The 22,648-nt window shown below is 34.4% G+C and overlaps 1 protein-coding gene across 1 annotated transcript in view; it reads right to left on the bottom strand.

The window, feature by feature from the left end:
* The window catches only part of LOC127703874 (uncharacterized), a 74,867-nt gene that overhangs the window by 9,665 nt on the left and 42,554 nt on the right, over positions 1-22,648 (bottom strand). Inside the window, exons 2-4 of the mRNA XM_052207950.1 lie at positions 5,452-5,615; positions 2,488-2,609; positions 948-1,026 (exon numbers count right to left, since the gene is read on the bottom strand). Of these exons, the coding sequence (XP_052063910.1) occupies positions 948-1,026; positions 2,488-2,609; positions 5,452-5,610 (360 nt within the window). The 5' untranslated portion in view covers positions 5,611-5,615. The remainder of the gene's footprint in view (positions 1-947; positions 1,027-2,487; positions 2,610-5,451; positions 5,616-22,648) is intronic.

The following is a 22,648-nucleotide window of genomic DNA, read 5'->3' as shown; positions in this document are numbered from 1 at the left end:
TGCTGTGAGGGCATACGATACAGTTTTGATCCCACTGTGATTTTTTACGAAAATTTGCATACAAGCTATTTTTCACCTAGCCAATTCAAATATGTAATAAAAATTATACCTTAATGTGCTACTCTAAGAGATAAATGTAGTCGACATTTTAGACACTTACTCAAAGTTTTGTTTTTTTGGACATTTCTATCCTTTGGATAGACATACCTAACTTTTTTGTTTCAAAAGATAAACACAAGTGGATTTTTGTAAAAACATTTGGAAACTTTTCTTTACATAATTATGCTTTAAATTTGAATAAAAATTCTTTGGAAATAATTAATTATTATCAAAGTTTCATGATTTTTTGCTGTATATTTATCTAATTTAAAAAAAAATCATCGGTGACTTTTTCATAAAAATTGGTACAAATAATCTTCATATATAATCAAACCTAATGTCATTTTAAAAAAAGAGGGGTCCATGAACTCGTTTTCAAGTTAAATCAGTCTAAATGATATAAATCAGTCGAAAAATTCATCTTTTCCCGATATGTCACAGTTTGACGTCGCGAAAAATAACTTTTTACGTGAGAAAAGTCATGTTCTCCCCTGTAACTGTATCGTATGCCCTTACATACATGCATATACTAACCGGGAATGCTGTTGAAATATTTTCGATTTGCAAGCTTCAATTCAAATATAACTATATTCGAACCGGAAGTCCGCTTACGGTATTGAAATTATTGTGTCAGGATCCCAGACTAATGCATATATACGTCATCCTCTTTTTCTTATTTATATGATACACAATTAAATGCATATTTGATGATTTTAATTTTTATAATATGTAAACTAACGTCCAAAAAAACATGACAAAAAGTCAATGGTATTAGAATAGAATTCCTAAAATCTAACTAGCTGTTATTAGATATTTAGCAATAATATAATCGCAAGAAAAAAACATACATCTGAATATTCTTCTTGCTTATAAATAGTAACGTTCCATGTTTCCTTATAATCCCCCGGATGTTCTGGACCGTTCAGCCTATAAAACAATACCGATATTAAATAACTTTTAAAATAAAAGCTTCTTAGTATATGCTTTAGTCAAAGAGTTCTCTCAGAAGCTTTAATTGTAGTATTTCCTACAGTTCATGGACTATCTAAACAAAGACCAAAGAACAAAATATATTTGTTATTTCTTCACTTAATTTTTTTTCTCCAAATTTATTGATAATTGCTGAATGCTATATTCAGGGCGAGATAATACATGTATATAAATGTATATGCGCTAGTCCGACACAATGAGTCGAAAGACATGCTCATGTAAGGAGATGATACAGGAATGTCAATAAGACAGTCATCAAAAATATTACAATGCTCTTAATAGTCTTTTAGAAGCACTCTAACAGATATTATTTTTTTCAATCAATTTCAAATGGCTTCTACTAATAACGTGTGTAGTGATAATTCTTCTACAATGGATCCCTGCTGTTGTTTCGCTCTTGTCTGGAGCGTCAAGTAGTGGGTGGTCAGTGTGTAAGTCCTCCTACGAATTAGCACGTTAGAAATCGGTTCAGTGTGTCGGTCAAGAACAAAGCAGGGTTCATATATATTTGTATTGAATAAACATATTTTTTGTCCGGAAATGCAAATAATATTTGCCACTGAACATGAAACATGAATTAATAGGCATCATGATCAATTCCTGATGAATTAAAATTGTATGTATGTATGCATAGAAAGATAAATTTCAGTCTATATCGTTTAACAGCAAAGGCTACAGACGGGATATATCCACTTATTCAGTAAAATGGATCTTCCGATGGGTGACGATTTTAGATACTTGATGGCCTTTCACATAAACTGCCGATTTCAATTAATTTTATGATGCTACTTTATGTAGCTTATGTTGCTTGTCTTAAGCGGCAGTTTTGGCTCCGCTTCCCAAACTTCGTGCTGTATTTTTACCCTTAATTGTTAGTGGTCATCCAGATATTAGCTGCTTTGTGTAGGTTTTTTTTTATTGTGTGTTTTAGTTTTTACGACATATAAAAGGTAAAGTGGGAGGTTTGCGAGCATGCACATTCTTTCCCAAATGACTATAAACCACATATCGTTAAAATGAATTAATAACAACGAATAATGCTTTGCCTTTTCTTGTATCATATACTTTGTATTGAATTTAGAGTAAAAGGCAATGTAACAACACTCCAATTAACACACTTACGATGAAATAAAATAAAAGTTAAGAGACTTTTAGGGGTCAACACAACTGTAGACTTAAAAAATTAGACCGGTGGTTCTCGTCGAGCACTCCAGCTTCCTCCACCAATAAAATCGTACCGCAACGATATATCCAGTAGTACTGAAAGTGGCGTTTAACACCAACAATCAATCAATCAATCAATCCAAAATTGGGATGTATTTGTATTATCAAATGTAGAATATGCCAGAAAAATATTCCTTAATAAATATGAAATTTTGCTACATTAGTTATTTATACTTTTCACCCTCTTTTCCAACCCATCCAAAGTTATAATGTTTTGATTTTGATCTCGCGAACTTTTCTTTTTCTTCATCTGGTTGCATAAAGAACCTTCTTGATGACCTGAAGGCATCGTTTATCTGAAAATTAAAATTAAAACACCAGTTAAGCACATTTGACTGGATACAAAGACCATATTAAATTTAGATGAATTTTTTAGCAAACTTTTCACGAACATACCCAATTACTTGTTTTTATTGAAAACCTCGTAAATGTTTATTTTTTAACTCGATGATTAATACTTTCGAAATACACACTAGAGATAATATTGGATGCATTTTTTTTCATATAACCAATGATAACGAATGTTTTCCTATGGAAAATATATAAGAAATAAGGAATTTGATAATAATTACTATCCAGGTGAAGGATACAAAATATTCAATAATTTTATTTAACGAATTTGCATTAATAAAGTTAACAGAGTTTTCTTGTTGAGAAAGAGAGTAGACGTCCTGATTAAGAACTCGTTAATCCAATGATAAAATACACTATATACGATAAACATATATATAAGATATATTTTACAGCTAAATACCGGGTAAATTAAATTTCTATGATATTTTTTAAAAATCGTTCTGTGGAAAGACCTTTAATTTGATGTTGTTCTGATTTTGAGTTCCGCCGCTTTTGTCTCTAAAGTGTCGCTTTTGTTTCGCAACATGTCGGTAAGATATTTTATATATGATATCGTACAATTATTGCACTTTTGAAACTCACCCTGTTTAAACGAACACTTTTACATATAAGAGTTATTTCCCCGTATATTGTTTGTTTTGTTATCGCTTCTCTTTAGAAAGTGTAAAAAATATCGCTGAAATTTTTCTCCCAAATGTTCGTTACTTCCTCATGATGATCTGCCCAATTTAGATCAAAGTGATCTGGTTACATGCAATACGAGTTATTTTCCGTTTTGTGTTCGATATAAATGACATACCGTATTTAGTCCATAAGTAGGTAATTGAGGATAAGGTCATGTTCTAAATATTGAACTTTGTTTGTTAGCGCAACACCTCAGAAACCACAGGAGTTTTTAACATATAATTGGTCGTAACGCCAATAAACATAGGTCAAAGCGGTCTTATGACTTTTTATGTTTTCCCCCTTAAAAGTTCAAAATAAGCTGGTTTGTAGAATGACTAATTAGCCATACATGTAAGGGTTGGCTTTTTATTTCAGGTACATGACTTTGACCTTTTAAATTAAGGTCAAGATCAAAGGCCAAATTGGCGTTCTAGATTTTGACCTTTGCTCGTTTAATCCTAATCAATTTAAACTTACAAAGGAATACAAATAAAGAAACGGAGAAAAATGTTTGAAACATTATAACGAAGATTTAGATACATTGAGTTTTAACCAATCCAATGACATTTATAGGAGTAGTTATTGCCCTTTTGAAACCTAAATAGATCATTTAATGGTGATAATTTCATACTGGTTGATATGTAAACCGGAAGTTGCATTTTTGTACTAATTTTAGCTAGATATAGTATATTTTTATTTTCTCAACATAAAGAAACAAATCATACAACAACGGTTGTGATATTATGTAAACCGAAAGTAACAAAGTATCTCCCGTATTTTAAAGGAAATAATAGAAAGCATATATGTTTAGAGTCAGTGTAATGTACGCTATCATATTACACTGACAGTGGCTTTTTAAAACACACGTAGCAAAGTATCTCATTATTTCAAGCAAAAGTGTATGAAAAACTTATATTTTTGAAATCAATTTATGATGTAAAAAGTAAAATAACAAAAATACCGAACTCCAAGGAAAATTCAAATCGGAAAGTCCCTTATTAAATGGCAAAATCAAAAGCTCAAATACATCAAACGAATGGAAAACAGCTGTCATATTCCTGACTTGGTACAGGCATTTCCTCATTTAGAAAATGGTGGATTAAACCTGGTTTTATAGTTAGCTAAACCTCTCACTTGTATGACAGTCGCATAAAATTCCATTATATTGACAACAATGTGTGAACAAAACAAACAGATAGATCATATGACACTGAAAGGTAGAAAATTAACTCCCTTTTTCGAGTTGAAATATGTAGAAACCTTATATATTTTTGGAATCAATGTAACTTGAAGTAAGCTATCATTTCAATTAACCGGGAGTAGCTGATTGTCTCTCTTAATTCATACACATTTTCAATAACCTATATATTTATGAAATTCGTACTAGTATTATCTAAGCTTTTTCCTAATGCCTAAAGTGACTTTTTATGAGCAACACGACTGGTGCCACATGTGACTTACATGACCAACACGACGGGTGCCACAAGTGGAGCAGGATCTGCTTACCCTTCAGGAGTACCTGTGATCACCCTCGGTTTTTTGGTGGGGTTTGTTTTGCCCAGTCTTTAGGTTTTTTCTATGTTGTGTTTTGTGTACTGTTGTTTGTTTTTGGTCTTTTTCTTGTTTTGCTATGGCGTTGTCAGTTTATTTTCGACTTATGAGTTTGAACGTCTCTTTCACTTTGGTATCTTTCGCCTCTCTTTTTGAACCGCAATTTATATGTTTTCTCAGTATTTATTAAACAAAAATTATTTTCTTTTTTTTTTATCTTTATTCAAACTAATTTCAACTTAAAGGATCAACAAGTTCGAATTTGTTAGTGGAAAGCAATTCAATTGTTCTCAATTTTTTTTTTAGATTTGTATATGCTCTTGTTTTACAATCTTCTTCGGCTGAGTTGTTTCTAATATACTTAACAAAACTAAAAATGTAACACATATGGTAATTAAAAACTAGCTACCTCGTTACTCAACAATAATTAACTTAGGTGTTATATAAATATTCTGAAATCTGCCATTATTTGAAGTCAAATATTATCTCCCGCAAAACGGGATTTGATTGGCGATCATTCGATCTGAATCCCAACTGTCATTATTTGTACGTATTACAACAACTTACAACGTCTTGAGAAATGCCATGGTTTTTCAGGTAACAGAATCCTATATCTTCAAGCGCTTTACACATTTCTGATCCCAATTTGTCCAGGTCAGCAGCTGGACAATCTTGACCTAAGGCATACGTCTGGAAATCTATTACAGGTATATACAATGTATTCATCTTATCTGCAAATAGAAATGTTTATTCATGTACAACATTTTAACAATCAACCAGTGCAATAATGATTTTTAGTAGGGTACGTATAGCTCATTTTTTTGCTGTTGTGTTTTGTAGACTGTTGTTCGTCTCTTCGTAGTTATTCGTGTTGTGCCATTGCGTGGTCAGTTTGTCTTCGACTAATCAGTTTGAATATCTCTCCGGGAGCGTTGAAGGAGAACCATGCGTGAAGAAAATGGAAGACACAATACGCTACAACCCCACCTTCCCCCCAAAAAAATACAACAACGAAAAAAACAAACAACAAAAACATGTAAAAAGCTAGCTGCTTAATACTCCGCCAAAATGAACATTCATTGAGAGAAAACATTTTTATTTCAAGGGTTCAAAACACTAGTTTGCTTAGAGAGACAAATAAAACATGTTATTATTGCTAACTTATCACCTGTTAAATGTGTTATAATTCATGATGGGATACTTGAGTTATCATCCAAAACAATTACTAAGCAAGAAGTATACGCCCCAGGGAGTATAAAATCTATCTTAGTACCAATTCTTTCGAGAATCCCAATTTACATAAAACATCATTTTGGGGTATATACTCAAACAAAAGTGGGAAGGACTTCCGCTGACACTGGTTATCCCAATAATACTACTGAATAAAAAATAAATAACAGTTCCTTTCAGGAAACTTAATCCACCTTTAAATAATTGTGCAAGGGTTTCCTGCCACTGGCTGATCTGTCAATCTAGAGGAGAAAATGCCTTATTATATTACTGAAATTTTAAAAAAGTTATATTTGAAGAGATTTCAATTAGACATTTTGATTCAAGATTGTTATATTGCTGTCATATTATAATGCTTCTTCTGAAGTCTGGATATACTGAAACCCATTCTTAGGCCGTGTTTGTTTTAAACAAAGGGTTCCCATGCCATGGCTTATACACGAGGTCTGAAAGCGTATGACCAGTAAAAATATTCAAGAAAAATTAAAACCAGATTTTCCTACAAAGAAAAATTCATCAAGCAAGTGAGATTCCTCATGAATGCGAAATTTCTCATTTAAGATCCATTGAAGTGCCGTTGAGAAAGGTTCAAATAACTGTCAGGACGAGGATGCCCCCATTGGTAGAGATGCGTCATAATAATATTTACTATCCCACTGAAATCCTAATAAATTATGATCCTTTTCTGAAATCGGAATTAAGCGAAATTAGACACCGTGAACCATACAACTGGACTAATTCTATAACTGCCTCAATATTTTGGTATTGCACTGCTGAAAATTCTGGAGACATACCTGATTAACTGAATTTACCCTTTATGGTAGAACAAATCATGAATTAATCTAAATGAATTCGGCTCTTTCTTTGGAACTTACCCTAAAGGAGAACAAACAAAATTAAGGAAAGGTGCATTTTTGAAGGGACCTTTAATACGCCCAATCTTTAATTCTTTTTCAATTCTTCATTGTACTACAACTGGATTTTCTCTGGCGCTATTATGATTTCGAGGAAAATTTAAATCAGATCTTGAAAAAAAAGAATTTATTGAAAACCCATGTGTAAAACCATGTATCAATTTCTCTTTCAACTGTTGATTGTAACCCGATAAATATTTATTCAATTCAAGAACTTTTACCGGAGAAGGAAGGTTTGGCAGAGGATGCTCGTTTAACTTGGCCCTCTGTACAAGTGAGGGTATAATGTTTATTGCTGCAATGGACACACTGGTGTTTGAGTTTACAGTTTTTTTTATGTACATTCCCCTGACTTACAGAAAGCCAAACAATAGCCGATGGGGAACTGAAATTGTTGTTGGACCCTACTTGGAAATGTATTTTAGGGGTATTCATAAAGGAGCTCCTTTCCTAAGACGTGGCACTGTTTGACCGTTCAGTCAGAGAAAAAGACCTCCATAACTCGTCATTTATGGTATCCCATCTAAAATTTAGAACTTTTCTAACCTTTCTAAATTTCTCATCATATGTTTTAGCTGCTTGAAATCCCAAAGATTTACATAAACCACGAATAGTATAACCATACTTTATCAAGGCCAAAGCAGAATTCAAAGACTTTCCTAAATAAATGGACACAAATATGTCAAAAGCATTCATCCACTGATGAATTGATTGGAGCTCCCTTTTGTTTTTCCTATTTGAAAGAGTGATGTTAAAATTTTCAAACAAAGTTGAGGAATCTTCCTCAATATAAGACGTCAGCAAAAAGGCAAAGTTCACATACTTGTCTGCCCAAACATCATCTTTTATCTTACAACTAACATGAAAATCTATTGGTATAGAATCTTTTAACATATGACATGCATAGGGGTGTCTACATTAGCAGAGCTTGAGTAAAACTGCTCACTAGCTATTAAATCCGGATCCGATGATAAGGGTGGCTGAAATATTGCTAATGATGAGTCATGGTCATCACTGTTGTCATGTTGTATAGATGCCAACGGCGGTATACTTGTAATAACCGGAATCTGCATAGACTGTGTTGTGCTTGCATGACCAGTTTGTGAAGAAGGATTTAGTATGACTGAAATGGTCGGCATCACGTTATTGTCCTTTACTAGTTGAATGCCGGAACTGTGCAACTTTGCAAAAAAATGCTTCACCAATGTCATTAGCGGATGGACTGGTTTGAAGATTATTGTTCGAAGAACTCATAGTAATATTGTCCGGCAAATCAGCTCGTTGTGGTTGTGTCCTAGTACTCCTACGTTTCTTTGCCCTTGGTCTATTTAATGTCGGCAAAGCAGTAGTCTCCATCTCAAAAACATCCCCAATTGTCGCCTCATTGAGTGTTTTTCCAAAAACCCCTGTGCTGCCAGTAGCTAATATCGCAACGTTGATATACATTTTTTCGTAGCTCTTTGTTTATCTCTATAACTTTGTTATTATAATTGTCTTCCAAACCCCCGGAGTATCTCGGGAGCAACTGACCTATAATCACGTGACGAACATGATAGCATTTGATCATGTAATTGGCAAAAATTCAGCGGATAAATCATTGCCGCCAATTTGAAGATAAACACAATGAGGCTTATCATCAATAATTTTGATAAATTCTTGCCTTTGAACGCATTTTGGACCCGGACGAAGCGTACTTCCACCCAAACCGAAATATTCTACTTGAATGTCTGTACCATCAAACCCCAAATTAAACCATCCCTGATAGCTATTTTTAAACACAAATGATTTCAATCTATGAAGAGTGACCAAAAAATTAATGCACGTCTGACCATGGTTCAAAGGTAAAAATTGAAGTTACAAATAAAATGATTTAAGGTTCTCTTTAACCTGAAATATAGCTGTACTTTCAACAAAGATGGACCTTCCTCAGAGGAAGCTAAATACAATTTTGTAACATCACTAATATTTTCCCACCATTTGTGCGATAGATTTGTATATGATTACGCATTTAGTACACACTTATCTTATTTAATGTCATATACACAAATAATCACGTCACATAGTTTTACCAAGATAAAGGACAAATACATACACCATGTGAGTACTTTTAGGGTGTATTATGAAATGTATATAAGAAAGTTAGTTAAAGCGTTAATAACACAAATATATATATATCACAATCAATGCTTTCTTTGAAGACAGAATAATCCCATTATATATTAGATGGACTCCAAGACGACCAGTTTTTTTGTCTTCTAAATGCATTTTTAAATAAAAACGAAGGGACATCTCAACGTGGTTTAACATGGCTGTGGATATACAAATCGATTTAGCATACTTTAGGCATGCACACTATATTATCAACATATTATCAAGACAGCGTTTATATTGGTTTGTGTGTTCTAATTAATTTAGGTATTTAAGTCTTAATGAGCAAAAGAAATTTGCAATGACATTTTTTTTACAATAATGAGACAACAATTGTTTTACTCTGCTCTAAAACTCGTCAATCTATTTTGAATTTGCAAACCAAGTAAAGAAACACTGAGAGAATATCATGCAACTCAACAGGAGCTAGAACGGTTGAGTCTCTGTCTATGAACGCACCATCAGCCTTGCGAATAATGAGTCAGTTTATTTGTCAAAATAGGGAATCGGACACAATCTGAAAATTTACATATAAGACGACTTTTTTGTATCTTCAGATCTAAAACCTCGAACATACATTTCTCATGATCTGATACACAGACTTATAGTTTCGGTCAGCCAATTCGTGATTTTGAAAACGAACGTATGTAGTGTCGATTTGAAGACCTAAATATGAAGCAAAACTTAAGGTTTATTTCGCTGAGATATATAAGAGGCATATTTTCACTGAAATATGGGCATTTAAGCATCAGGTCTTCGCCCTTTTTATGAAAGTTAATTGTAAGTCTAAGTCCATAACTTTTTATTATTTATCTCTGAGAAGGTTTTGTACGAAATGTTTTATATAAAAAACAAAAAGAAATCTGCAATGAATAAATAAGTACCCAGAAGAGTACAGAACGGTAGCTGACATAGCAGTTCACCAAATTTACAAAATTTTGTCGATACAAATATCCTACGTTTCAATGATGTCGTCTTCGGTCCATTCATTCTTGTATTCTTTGTGGAATTTTCATGACCTTTATCAAGACGATGTCCAGTGTTTAATACGATAAATTAAATATAGTTGATTTTCCAATTAAACATGAAATCTAGTAGCATTTGTTGTACAAAAATCAAAGATTTTAGTATTATTACAGACTTGTTATTGTGACAGTCGTGTTTGAAGATTTTGTAGTAAATCTTATGGCATTTTTTGAGAATCAACATCTGATTTACAACTGTTAGTTAAAACTACAAATGAGACAAGCCTGCTATAAAAAGTTCGTCATAAAGCATGTTGGTTTATTAAATAAAGACGGAAGATTTTCATCGTACTTTTAAAAATATTTAGGCCAAAGGACAGGAGTACAGATTTTTTTTTTTTTAAGTTTCTCAAATAAGGTGTATGAATTGGATTATCTTAACACCCAGTCTACCATAAAACCATGCAAAACAGTCCACAAGGGGGGGGGGGGGGGGGGGGGATTGGAGGGCATGTCATCAGATTTAATTGAAACTTGGTGTGCTTAAACAACATTATGAAAGAAGTCCATAAAACAAACATTTCAGCTGGTTCCCATGCCTTTCAGTTAGGAGGTGTTGTAATGTACCGGGAACCAGTTTCCCCAGTTGGAGGCAGGATTTTTCTATGAAAATGACTAATTTCAAGACCCTGAAACTTATGAATGCAGAAAACAACGAGATAAAGAACGATGATTTATTGAAAAAATAAAGTGTTGAAGCTTTATTAACTCATCAGTACTTGAATTTATGAGAAACAGTTTGTGGATTATTCCCAGGGAGATAATCCAGTAATTTTTTTTTTCAGAAAATCATTAAAAGTACGTATTTTTAAAATTATCTAGCCTTTGGTCCATTAAAAATATATAGATAACTCCCTATGTTTTATCAATTGGAATACTTAGCTAGTAAACTTGCTGGGGTCTCATTGTAGTACATTCTAAAATTCTAATCTAAAAATGCCTAATTTACATTTTCTCTCAATAAATCAATGAATTTAAGACAGATATTCTGTAGATAATTTTGGAAATGTAAGTGTTCAGCACTATAACATCTAACAAAATAAGCCAAAGTAACGATGACCATAGTTCAGTTAAAATTTATGATGCCATAAATATTGAATTTCTATGATACAAAGGGAGATAATCCAGTAAACATACATTTTTGAAAATCTTAAAATCACATTTTTGTAAACTTACCAGCTCTCTGTCCATTAAATATAAACATATCTCTATTTGGTTATTTTAAGTGACAGTGTTAAGAACGCATTTTAGCATATACGATTGGTTGACTCTAGTACTTTTTAGAATTTTCCTTTAATAATGCCCAAATTTACAATTTCTCTTACAGAATCAATGAATTTTAAATATCAATCTGTAGATAATTTTGGAAATATATAAATTTTACTTTTTTAAAACCTACGGAAGCGTTTTAGGGCCATCCTTTTTTTATTCATTTTTTTCAAATTGTCGACTTTAATCTTGGAATTATCAACTTTAATCTTGGAATTTCCAGCTTTAATCTTGGAACTATCAACTTTAATCTTGGAATTATCAACTTTAATCTTGGAAATTCCAACTTTAATGTTGATAATTCCAAGATTAAAGTTTATAATTCCAAGATTAAAGTTGGAGATTCCAAGATTAAAGTTTAATTTTTTGGGTAGTGGTGTGCTATGTTTGTCTAAAACAATATACCTATTTTTACATAATATTAACTAATATTTGGTACCTTTATTTATTATAAAAATTGTGACTCGCCATGACATTTCCAGGCTTATGGAGGTAGAACGTCATTGTTAGAAAAATTATAAACATGATAAATATCGAGATTCAATGGAATACGTATTTGTGAAGAAGAGATAAACACTTTACCTTGGCTTCTTTTTTGCGGACGCCGAACTAGACATCATATATAAGTTTTCAAGAAGTTTTACGTTATCGTTTGAAGTGAAAAATATTTGAATCTACATTTTAAATTGATACAAAAAAAAATTTTCTCTGCTCTATAGATTTTCTTTCATAAATTGAATTAATGGAGTCTGAAATTTATCCATAATAAATGCACCGTATCAAATGCATATAAGAGAATACCTGCTTATAAACTGTTACGCGTCGCATACTATGTATAGAGACATGCATAATAAATCTAAATTAAAAGACAAATTTAAAGAAAGGAATTCTTAAAGCTTACTTTGACAAATTTTAAACTAACTTCATTTCAACAAGTTTAAATTACATGTTCTATAATAGAGCTAAGAAATGTTTGTATTGTAGTAAATTTAATTCTTTGAATTTTATTCAAATACGCTATTGAACATTACTAAGCGCCAATAAATACGATGATTTTGTATTTTATAAATTAGTGCCTTCAATAAATAAAAGTCATTTTCATACCGGTATTCGAAATGACTCGTTTCATTGCTATTACAACAAATATGTCATAATAACATGACAGAGAATTTCTTTCAAATATTCTAGATAAATAAACAAAAAGCAAATTTTAGACAATGCACCCTCTTTTGCCTGGAAGTGGCTAGTCACATAAATTTAACCACGTTTTTCTCACAATGAGGTTCTACCTCCATAAGTCTGGATATGTCATGGCTAGTCACATATATATGTAATAAATTATGCACAAAGAATGACCTTTACTTGTGTACACTATTTTAATGTAAATATAAAGTACCTGATTGATTCAAATACCACAATTGGCCATTAATATAAGGTTTCCATAACATATTTATAAAAGACATGTAGAACATACCCCAAATCAATATAAAATTATGAAAGAACTAACCAGGAGAACCATTCAGAGATATGTCTGAAAATCACAAATTGACATTATGCTACAACGTTCTTCTGATAAGAAATACGTAATATATCGCTTTTAAATGTTTAATGGACCACATATGTCTACATTTGCAATAAGTAGGGGACGGAAGAATAAATACATATACTTTTTAGAAAGGATAAAGTAATTAATTTTGTATAAATTTTACTTTGGTATTCAATCTTTCTAACAATTAACGTGCGTAGCGTGGTTGCTCAAGGCATATGCTTTACATCAGTAGTTCAGTATTTGAAGATTTTATATTACATGGCATTATACACTTATATGAAATCAAGATCTTCGTTCCTTGCCGAAAAGGAAAGAAAAAAAAACAAGCAAAAATAAAACAAGTTAAAAAAAATAAAAGTATCTATGTTATTTGTTTGCGATACTTTAAACTAAGATTTTTAACGTGTAACACTAACTACATATAGTATAGATGAATTAATAAAAGGCCATCTTAGTACATAACGGCTAAACCAAGCCTCAAGATTCAGAGGTGTATTGAGAATTCCGCTCAGTACCTGTTTTTTGTACTTCCAAATTTCCGGGAACCAGTGCGCACATAAAGGTATGTTGAATTTTTTCAGGAGAAGTAAGGGTAAAGTATAATTGACAAACAATTAAATAAAAGGGCCTAGGACAATCTTTCAATTCCACTAGGTGCGGGTAAAAACTTTGCCGTAGGGAACTGTACACAAAGACTGAAAAATGTGCCCATATCCATTATTGATAGGTAACTTAGACTTTGGGTGGCCAGTGAAGTCTTCAGGTGCACTTTCCCACCCAGGTATTTATATGAGTTGCAAATATGGATATTAGCTTTCAAACTAACCACCTGGGGTCAAGAACTTTGCCGTAGGGAAACGGGAGGATAGCGATTCCTGGCACCACCCCTGTGCTGAAAAATGAGAAATTCGGTATGTTGTTGTGAGCTTCCGGTGCACTTTCCCACCCGGGCATTTTCATGAATAAAAGGGCCTGGGACAAGCTTTCAATTCCACTAGGTGTGGGTAAAAACTTTGCCGTAGAAAACTGTACTCAAAGACTGAAAAATGTGGCCATACCCATTATTGATAGGTAACTTAAACTTTGGGTGGCCAGTGCAGTCTTCAGATGCTTTTTCCCACCCAGGTATTCATATGAGTTGAAGATATGGATACTAGCTTTTAATCTAACCACCTGGCGTCAATAACTTTGCCGTAGGGAAACGGGAGGATAGCGATTCCTGCCACCACCCCTGTGCTGAAAAATGAGAAATTTGGTATGATGTTGTGAGCTTCCGGTGCATTTTCCTACTCGGAACCAGACAATTTATTGTTTTTGTTGCGCCCTTTCTGGCCCCTTATTCTAAACAGCTACTGAAATGACCCCTAAAGTAAAACCCAACCTTCCTATTGTGGTATGGAACCTTGTACTAAAATTCAATAGAGATCCATAAACTTATACATACACAAGTTATTGTCTACAAATCAGAAAAATAGTTGTTTTCTGCCTCACTTTGGTCCCTAATTATCAAACGGTATGGGCCATGACCCTCCAAAAATCGATCAAAACTCCTTTAGAAGTAAGGAACCTTGTGGTAAAATTTCATAGAAATCTATACTTTTATACACCAATTATTGTCCTGAAACATGAAAAATTCTTGTTTTGACCCCCTTTTGACCCCCTAATTACTGAACAGCTACGACAATAACCCCAAAATAAATCATAACCTTCCCCTTCCTTTTGTTGTATGGAACCTTGTGCGTAATTTAATAGAGATCGCTACACTTATACCAAAGTTATTGTCTGTGAACCTGACAGAAAAGTGTTTTTGTTAGATCCTTTTTTATCCCTAACTCCTAAACAGCTATGACAATAAATGAAAAATAACTATGTTTGAGGAGTAGGACGATAAATTTTTTAGTCAATCCGTAAACGTATTTGAAGAAAAAGCCAAAGAAACAAATTGTGAAGCAATAAAATGGAAGGATATCCTCACTGGAGTGTTTTAATAAAATCTTAAATGTAGAAGATGTGTAGAGTACATGTAGGTTTGGAATAAGCAGTATTCTGTCAGTTAAAGACCGAAAGGTGGAAACAATGCACGTATTTGTATGTACTTGGTTAGCAGTGTGTTACAAGGGGACATACTTGAAAGGGTCATACAGGAGAAGTGACGGTTTAAAATTGACTAACAAGTCTAACAGGAATACTTTTCTTAGACACTGGTTTCAAACTAAGGATCAAGGTTTCGAAAGAAAGAAGAACATTTTTCCATAACAATTGGATTTATAATCAAAATTTAAAGGAAGATTCTAAGATGGAGCAATATGTGAAGTGAATTGCGCATACCAAGAAATCTTTTTATTTTAAACTAAAAAAATATATTGTAAAGTACTAACAACAAAAACATGACATCAACATTTAAAATAACAAACACATTTAACAAAAATGGAGTTAGTAATGAAAGAAAACAGGACAAGGGTAAAAGTGGAATGGATATAAGAAAGAAAGTGGAACAAGAGGTAATATGGAAAAACTAAATTTTTCAATGATTTTTATTCAGATTTAAAATCTGAATTAGAGTATGAAGTAAATTCAGATCCAGAGCATGAAACCAGAGAACTATGTACAACATGTGGTGCTGGAAGAACGATTAGATTTGAGAAGATACACACTTTTTATCCCGGGAAAGGATCATCAGAGTCAACAGGTTTTCAAATGGAAAATAATTATAGTGGGATTGAAAGCTTGTCCCAGGCCCTTTTATTCATGAAAATGCCCGGATATGAAAGTGCACCGGAAGCTGACAACCACATACCCAATTTCGAATTTTTGTCTATTACGGGTTGTGGCAGCTGTCCCTTTACTCCCACTTCCCTACGGCAAAGTTCTTGACCACAGGTGGTTAGATTGAAAGCTATAACCCATATCTTCAACTGGTATGAATACCTGGGTGGGAAAGTGCACCTGAAGACTTCACTGGCCATCCAAAGTCTAAGTTACCTTCCAGTAACGGGTAGGGGCTCATTTTTCAGTTTCTTTCTATACAGTTCCCTACGGCAAAGTTTTTACCAACATCTAGTGGGATTGAAAGCTTGTCCCAGACGCTTTTATTCATGAAAATGCCCGGATGGGAAAGTGCACCGGAAGCTGACAACCACATACCCAATTTCAAATTTTTGTCCATTACGGGTGGTAGCAGCTGTCCCTTTACTCCCACTTCCCTACGGCAAAGTTCTTGACCACAGGTGGTTAGATTGAAAGCTAAAACCGATATCTTCAACTCATATGAATACCTGGGTGGAAAAGTGCACCTGAAGACTTCACTGGCCACCCAAAGTCTAAGTTACCTATCAGTAATGGCTATGCGCACATTTTTCAGTCTTTGTGTACAGTTCCCTACGGCAAAGTTTTTACCCACACCTAGTTGAATTGAAAGCTTGTCCCAGGCTCTTTTATTCATGAAAATTCCCGGGTGGGAAAGTGCACCGGAAGCTCACAACAACATATCAAGCTTCTCATTTTTCCGCACAGGGGTGGTGGCAGGAATCGCTATCCTCCCGTTTCCCATGGCAAAGATCTTGACCCCAGGTAGTTAGATTAAAAGCTAATATCCATATCTTCAACTCGTATGAATACCTGGGTGGTAAAATGCACCTGAAGACTTCACTGGCCACCCAAAGTCTAAGTTACCTATCAATAATGGGTATGGCCACATTTTTCAATCTTTGAGTACAGTTCCCTACGGCAAATTTTTACCCTCACCTAGTGAAATTGAAAGCTTGTCCCAGGCCCTTTTATTCATAAAAATGCCCGGGTGGGAAAGTGCACCGGAAGCTTACAACAACATACCAAATTTCGAATTTTTGTCCATTACGGGTGGTGGCAGCTGTCGCTTTAATCCCACTTCCCTACGGTGAAGTTCTTGATAACAGGTGGTTAGATTGAATGCTATAACCCATATCTTCAACTGGTATGAATACCTGAGTGGGAAAGTGCACCTGAAGACTTCACTGGCCATCCAAAGTCTAAGATATCTATCAGTAATGGGTAGGGGCTCATTTTTCAGTCTTTCTATACAATTCCCTACGGCAAAGTTTTTACCCACATCTAGTGGGATTGAAAGCTTGTCCCAGACCCTTTTATTCATGAAAATGCCCGGATGGGAAAGTGCACCGGAAGCTGACAACAACATAACCAATTTCGAATTTTTGTCCATTACGGGTGGTGGCAGCTGTCGCTTTAATCCCACTTCTCTACGGTGAAGTTCTTGATAACAGGTGGTTAGATTGAAAGCTAATATCCATAGCTTCAATTCATATGAATACCTCAGTGGGAAAGTGCACCTGAAGACTTCACTGGCCACCCAAAGTCTAAGTTACCTATCAATAATGGGTATGGGCACACTTTTCAGTCTTTGTTTTACAGTTCCCTACGGCAAAGATTTTACCCAAACCTAGTGGAATTGAAAACTTGTCCCAGGCCCTTTTATTCTTGACAATGGCCGGGTGGGAAAGTGCACCTGAAGACTTCACTGGCCACCCAAAGTCTAAGTTACCTATCAATAATGGGTATGGTCACATTTTTCAGTCTTAAAGTACAGTTCCCTACGGCAAAGTTTTTACCCACACCTAGTTGAATTGAAAGCTTGTCCCAGGCCCTTTTATTCTTGACAATGCCCTGGTGGGATATGCACCAGAAGCTCACAACAACATACCAAATTTCTCATTTTTCGGCACAGGGGTGGTGGCAGGAATCGCTATCCTCCCGTTTCCCATGGCAAAGATCTTGACCCCAGGTGGTTAGATTGAAAGCTAATATCCATAGCTTCAATTCATATGAATACCTCAGTGGGAAAGTGCACCTGAAGACTTCACTGGCCACCCAAAGTCTAAGTTACCTATCAATAATGGGTATGGGCACACTTTTCAGTCTTTGTTTTACAGTTCCCTACGGCAAAGATTTTACCCAAACCTAGTGGAATTGAAAACTTGTCCCAGGCCCTTTTATTCTTGACAATGGCCGGGTGGGAAAGTGCACCTGAAGACTTCACTGGCCACCCAAAGTCTAAGTTACCTATCAATAATGGGTATGGTCACATTTTTCAGTCTTAAAGTACAGTTCCCTACGGCAAAGTTTTTACCCACACCTAGTTGAATTGAAAGCTTGTCCCAGGCCCTTTTATTCTTGACAATGCCCTGGTGGGATATGCACCAGAAGCTCACAACAACATACCAAATTTCTCATTTTTCGGCACAGGGGTGGTGGCAGGAATCGCTATCCTCCCGTTTCCCATGGCAAAGATCTTGACCCCAGGTGGTTAGATTGAAAGCTAATATCCATAGCTTCAATTCATATGAATACCTCAGTGGGAAAGTGCACCTGAAGACTTCACTGGCCACCCAAAGTCTAAGTTACCTATCAATAATGGGTATGGGCACACTTTTCAGTCTTTGTTTTACAGTTCCCTACGGCAAAGATTTTACCCAAACCTAGTGGAATTGAAAACTTGTCCCAGGCCCTTTTATTCTTGACAATGGCCGGGTGGGAAAGTGCACCGGAAGCTCACAACAACATACCAAATTTCTCATTTTTCAGCACAGGGGTGGTGGCAAGAATCGCTATCCTCCCATTTCCCTACGGCAAAGTTCTTGACTCGAGGTGATTAGATTGAAAGCTAATATCCATAGCTTCAATTTATATGAATACCTCAGTGGGAAAATGCACCTGAAGACTTCACTGGCCACCCAAAGTCTAAGTTACCTATCAATAATGGGTATGGCCACATTTTTCAGTCTTTGAGTACAGTTCCCTACGGCAAAATTTTTACCCACACCTAGTGAAATTGAAAGCTTGTCCCAGGCCCTTTTATTCATGAAAATGCCCGGGTGGGAAAGTGCTACGGAAGCTCACAACAATATACCAAATTTCGAATTTTTGTCGATTACGGGTGGTGGCAGCTGTCGCTTTACTCCCACTTCCCTACGGTGAAGTTCTTGACAACAGGTGGTTAGATTGAATGCTATAACCCATATCTTCAACTGGTATGAATACCTGGGTGGGAAAGTGCACCTGAAGACTTCACTGGCCATCCAAAGTCTAAGGTACCTATCAGTAATGGGTAGGGGCTCATTTGTCAGTCTTTCTATACAGTTCCCTACGGCAAAGTTTTTACCCACATCTAGTTGAATTGAAAGCTTGTCCCGGGCCCTTTTATTCATGAAATACCCGGATGGGAAAGTGCACCGGAAGCTGACAACCACATAACCAATTTCGAATTTTTGTCCATTACGGGTGGTAGCAGCTGTCGCTTTACTCCCACTTCCCTACGGCAAAGTTCTTGACTCCAGGTGGTTAGATTGAAAGCTAATATCCATATCTTCAACTCATATGAATACTTGGATGGGAAAGTGCACCTGAAGACTTCACTGGCCACCCAAAGTCTAAGTTACCTATCAATAATGGGTATGGGCACATTTTTCAGTCTTTGTGTACAGTTCCCTACGGCAAAATTTTTACCCACACCTAGTGAAATTGAAAGCTTGTCCCAGGCCCTTTTATTCATGAAAATGCCCGGTTGGGAAAGTGCACCGGAAGCTCACAACAACATACCAAATTTCTCATTTTTCAGCACAGGTGTGGTGGCAGGAATCGCTATCCTCCCGTTTCCCTACGGCAAAGTTCTTGACCCCAGGTGGTTAGATTGAAAGCTAATATTTATATCTTCAACTCATATGAATACCTGGGTGGGAAAGTGCACCTGAAGACTTCACTGGCCACCCAAAGTCTAAGTTATCTATCAATAATGGGTATGGGCACATTTTTCAGTCTTTGTGTACAGTTCCCTACGGCAAAGTTTTTACCCACACCTAGTGGAATTGGAAGCTTGTCCCAGGTCCTTTTATTCATGAAAATGCCCGGTGGGAAAGTGCCCCGGACCTGTTATGCAATAGGGTAAAACTAATTATTATTGCCCTAATTTCAAATAATGTGACGGTAATTGTTTGTCATCTTTACTTTACCCTTACTTCTCCTGAAAAAATTCAACATACCTTTATGTGCGCACTGGTTCCCGGAAATTTGGAAGTACAAAAACAGGTACTGAGCAAAATCTCAGCAACAGGGTAAATATGCCCTGCTTCACAATGGTCCTTTAGTGATTACAAGTGATTAAGGTTTCATTTGATACCAAAATAAACCAAATATATTACTTATTGACAAAGTTTTAGCTATATGCGTAGGAACTATTTTGTTTGAAATATGTACTACTTTCTTGTATGTTGTTTTTGACCGGGCCGATACAATAATTCTTTACCTAAAGGGTTTTAAGGAAATACACGATATTTGAGGATGCCGAGAGTATAGAAAGCTGTTCAATATGATTTTATCTACCGCATATAGCGTCTTTCTTGTTCAGTTTAACTTTTTATTTATCTCACCGTAAATTGACATCTATACTAATGTACTAAGATTATTTGAACTACTGATTTAAAGCACAAGCCTTGAGCAACCACGCTACTTACGTTAATTGTTCAGTCTTTGATTGAACTCCAAAGTAAAATTGATACAAAATTAATTACTTTATCCTTTCTATAAAGTATATGTATTTATTCTTCCGTCCCCTATGTATTGCAAATGTAGACATATGTGGTCCATTAAACATTTAAAAGCGATATATTACGTATTTCTTATCAGAAGAACGTTGTAGCATAATGTCAATTTGTGATTTTCAGACATATCTCTGAATGGTTCTCTAACGTGTTGATTCTCATTGTTTACTTTAGTGGTCGATAGAATTGGTCGCTAGCTTGATTGGTCTCTGGAATTTGTCGTTAGCTTGAGTCTGGTAAGAACTATGCATATCAATATAGATTGTCATTTAAAAGTAGCGTCATAAATATAAAATCTCGCTAAATTATGGCCAATATTTTTGGCATATCCACGTATACCCATTATTGGGAAGTTACAGCCCCCCCCCCCCCCCCTTTTCATGGATATTAGACTACGCGAAACTATACAAGACTTTAGATACACGTCTATTTTTCTGTAACATTTTACAAAAAAGGTAGCCGAGAAAATAACTATAATTAGATTAAGTATACGGAGAAACACAATAAACTATGCACTAGAAGTAATATATCAGTCATTTTTAAGATTAAAGTTGATAATTCCAAGTTTAATGTTGATAATTCCAAGATTAAAGATGATAATTCCAAGATTAAAGTTGATAATCCCAAGATAAAAGATTAAAGTTGATAATTCCAAGATTAAAGTTGAAATTTCCAAGTTTAATGTTGATAATTCCAAGATTAAAGATGATAATTCCAAGATAGAAGTTGATAATCCCAAGATAAAAGATTAAAGTTAATAATTCCAAGATTAATGTCGACAATTTGAAAAAAAAAATAAAATAAAAAGGATGGCCCAAATACGTTTCCGTAAAAACCATTATTATACTTAACAATGTAAGTTGAACTATCAATGAAGATAATACAATTACAATAAATGAAGCCATAAATATTGATTTTCTATTGTACAAAAGGAGATAATTCAGTAAAAAATGCATTTTTAAAATCTTTAAAAAGTATCTATTTTTTCTTCAAATTAAGCATTCTGCTCTTGATACATTATAAGTGTTTCGATATTTCTTTTCTTTTCATAAAGTAAAATATAAAACAAAGCATACATGTACCAAGGTATAATAAGTGAATGTTTAGACCAAAAAACTGATTGTGATTTTTTTTCTATGATTCTGTTGAAAAATGTCAAATTTGCAATTTCTGAAAAAATTTAAAAATCAATCTGTATATTCATGTTGTTTTAAAGTGGTTTTAAAAAAAAGAGCAATAATCTAACAAGGTGTAGATAGCAAACAAATTACAGTCACCATAACATTGGTTTTTTTATATAACCAAGGGGATGCTACAAAGAAATCTAATTATAAAAACAGGCTTCTAAAATAATTTGTGCTGTCATATCTTTATTAGAGTTAACTCGTCAAAATCAAACTCATCTCATGTGTTTAACTGTTTCTTTCTACGAAATAATTGTAAATCTATTTTTTCTTGCTTTTTAAAGTTTCTATCTATAGATTGTAGTTTTTAAGATACTTGGCAAAAATGCAAAAAAATGTAAAAAATCTTCATTAATTAAATATGTATTTTCATTTTACGTATTTTACTGATAAATGGATATAGATCTTTTTACAGTTAACAAGTAGTTACAGTCTGGGATTAAAACTTGTTACACATCAATTACTTTGGCAAACCTTCATACAATTTTATAAAACTTTGGCAGAAGCCTTTTTATGATTAAGAGATAATGTCTGAAGCAAACTTTTGAAAATATATTTTTTTCAATTCAGTATTTTTCTGAAAGATGGACTTAGTTTTTTACAGTTTACATTTACAGACAATCTGGGATTGAATTTTTTTGACATGATAATATGGTAAACCTTCATGGATTGTTATTAAACTTGGACAGACGCTAATCTTCAAAATCATTTATTTCATGTTATTGCAAGTCTTCGGTTTTTAGGCATGATCAGGTTGGCGCTGGCTTATTGTTCGCTAGCTTGATGCATCTTATTGTTCGCTGGCTTATTGTTCGATAGCTTGGTTCTGGTTGATAAATTCACAAATATTTCTGAT

Source organism: Mytilus californianus, unplaced genomic scaffold, assembly GCF_021869535.1.
Source record: "Mytilus californianus isolate M0D057914Y unplaced genomic scaffold, xbMytCali1.0.p SCAF_53, whole genome shotgun sequence".
Classification (NCBI taxonomy): Eukaryota; Metazoa; Mollusca; class Bivalvia; order Mytilida; family Mytilidae; genus Mytilus; species Mytilus californianus.
The sequence above is the reverse complement of the archived record's forward strand: the minus strand, read 5'-3'. Positions and strand labels throughout refer to the sequence as shown.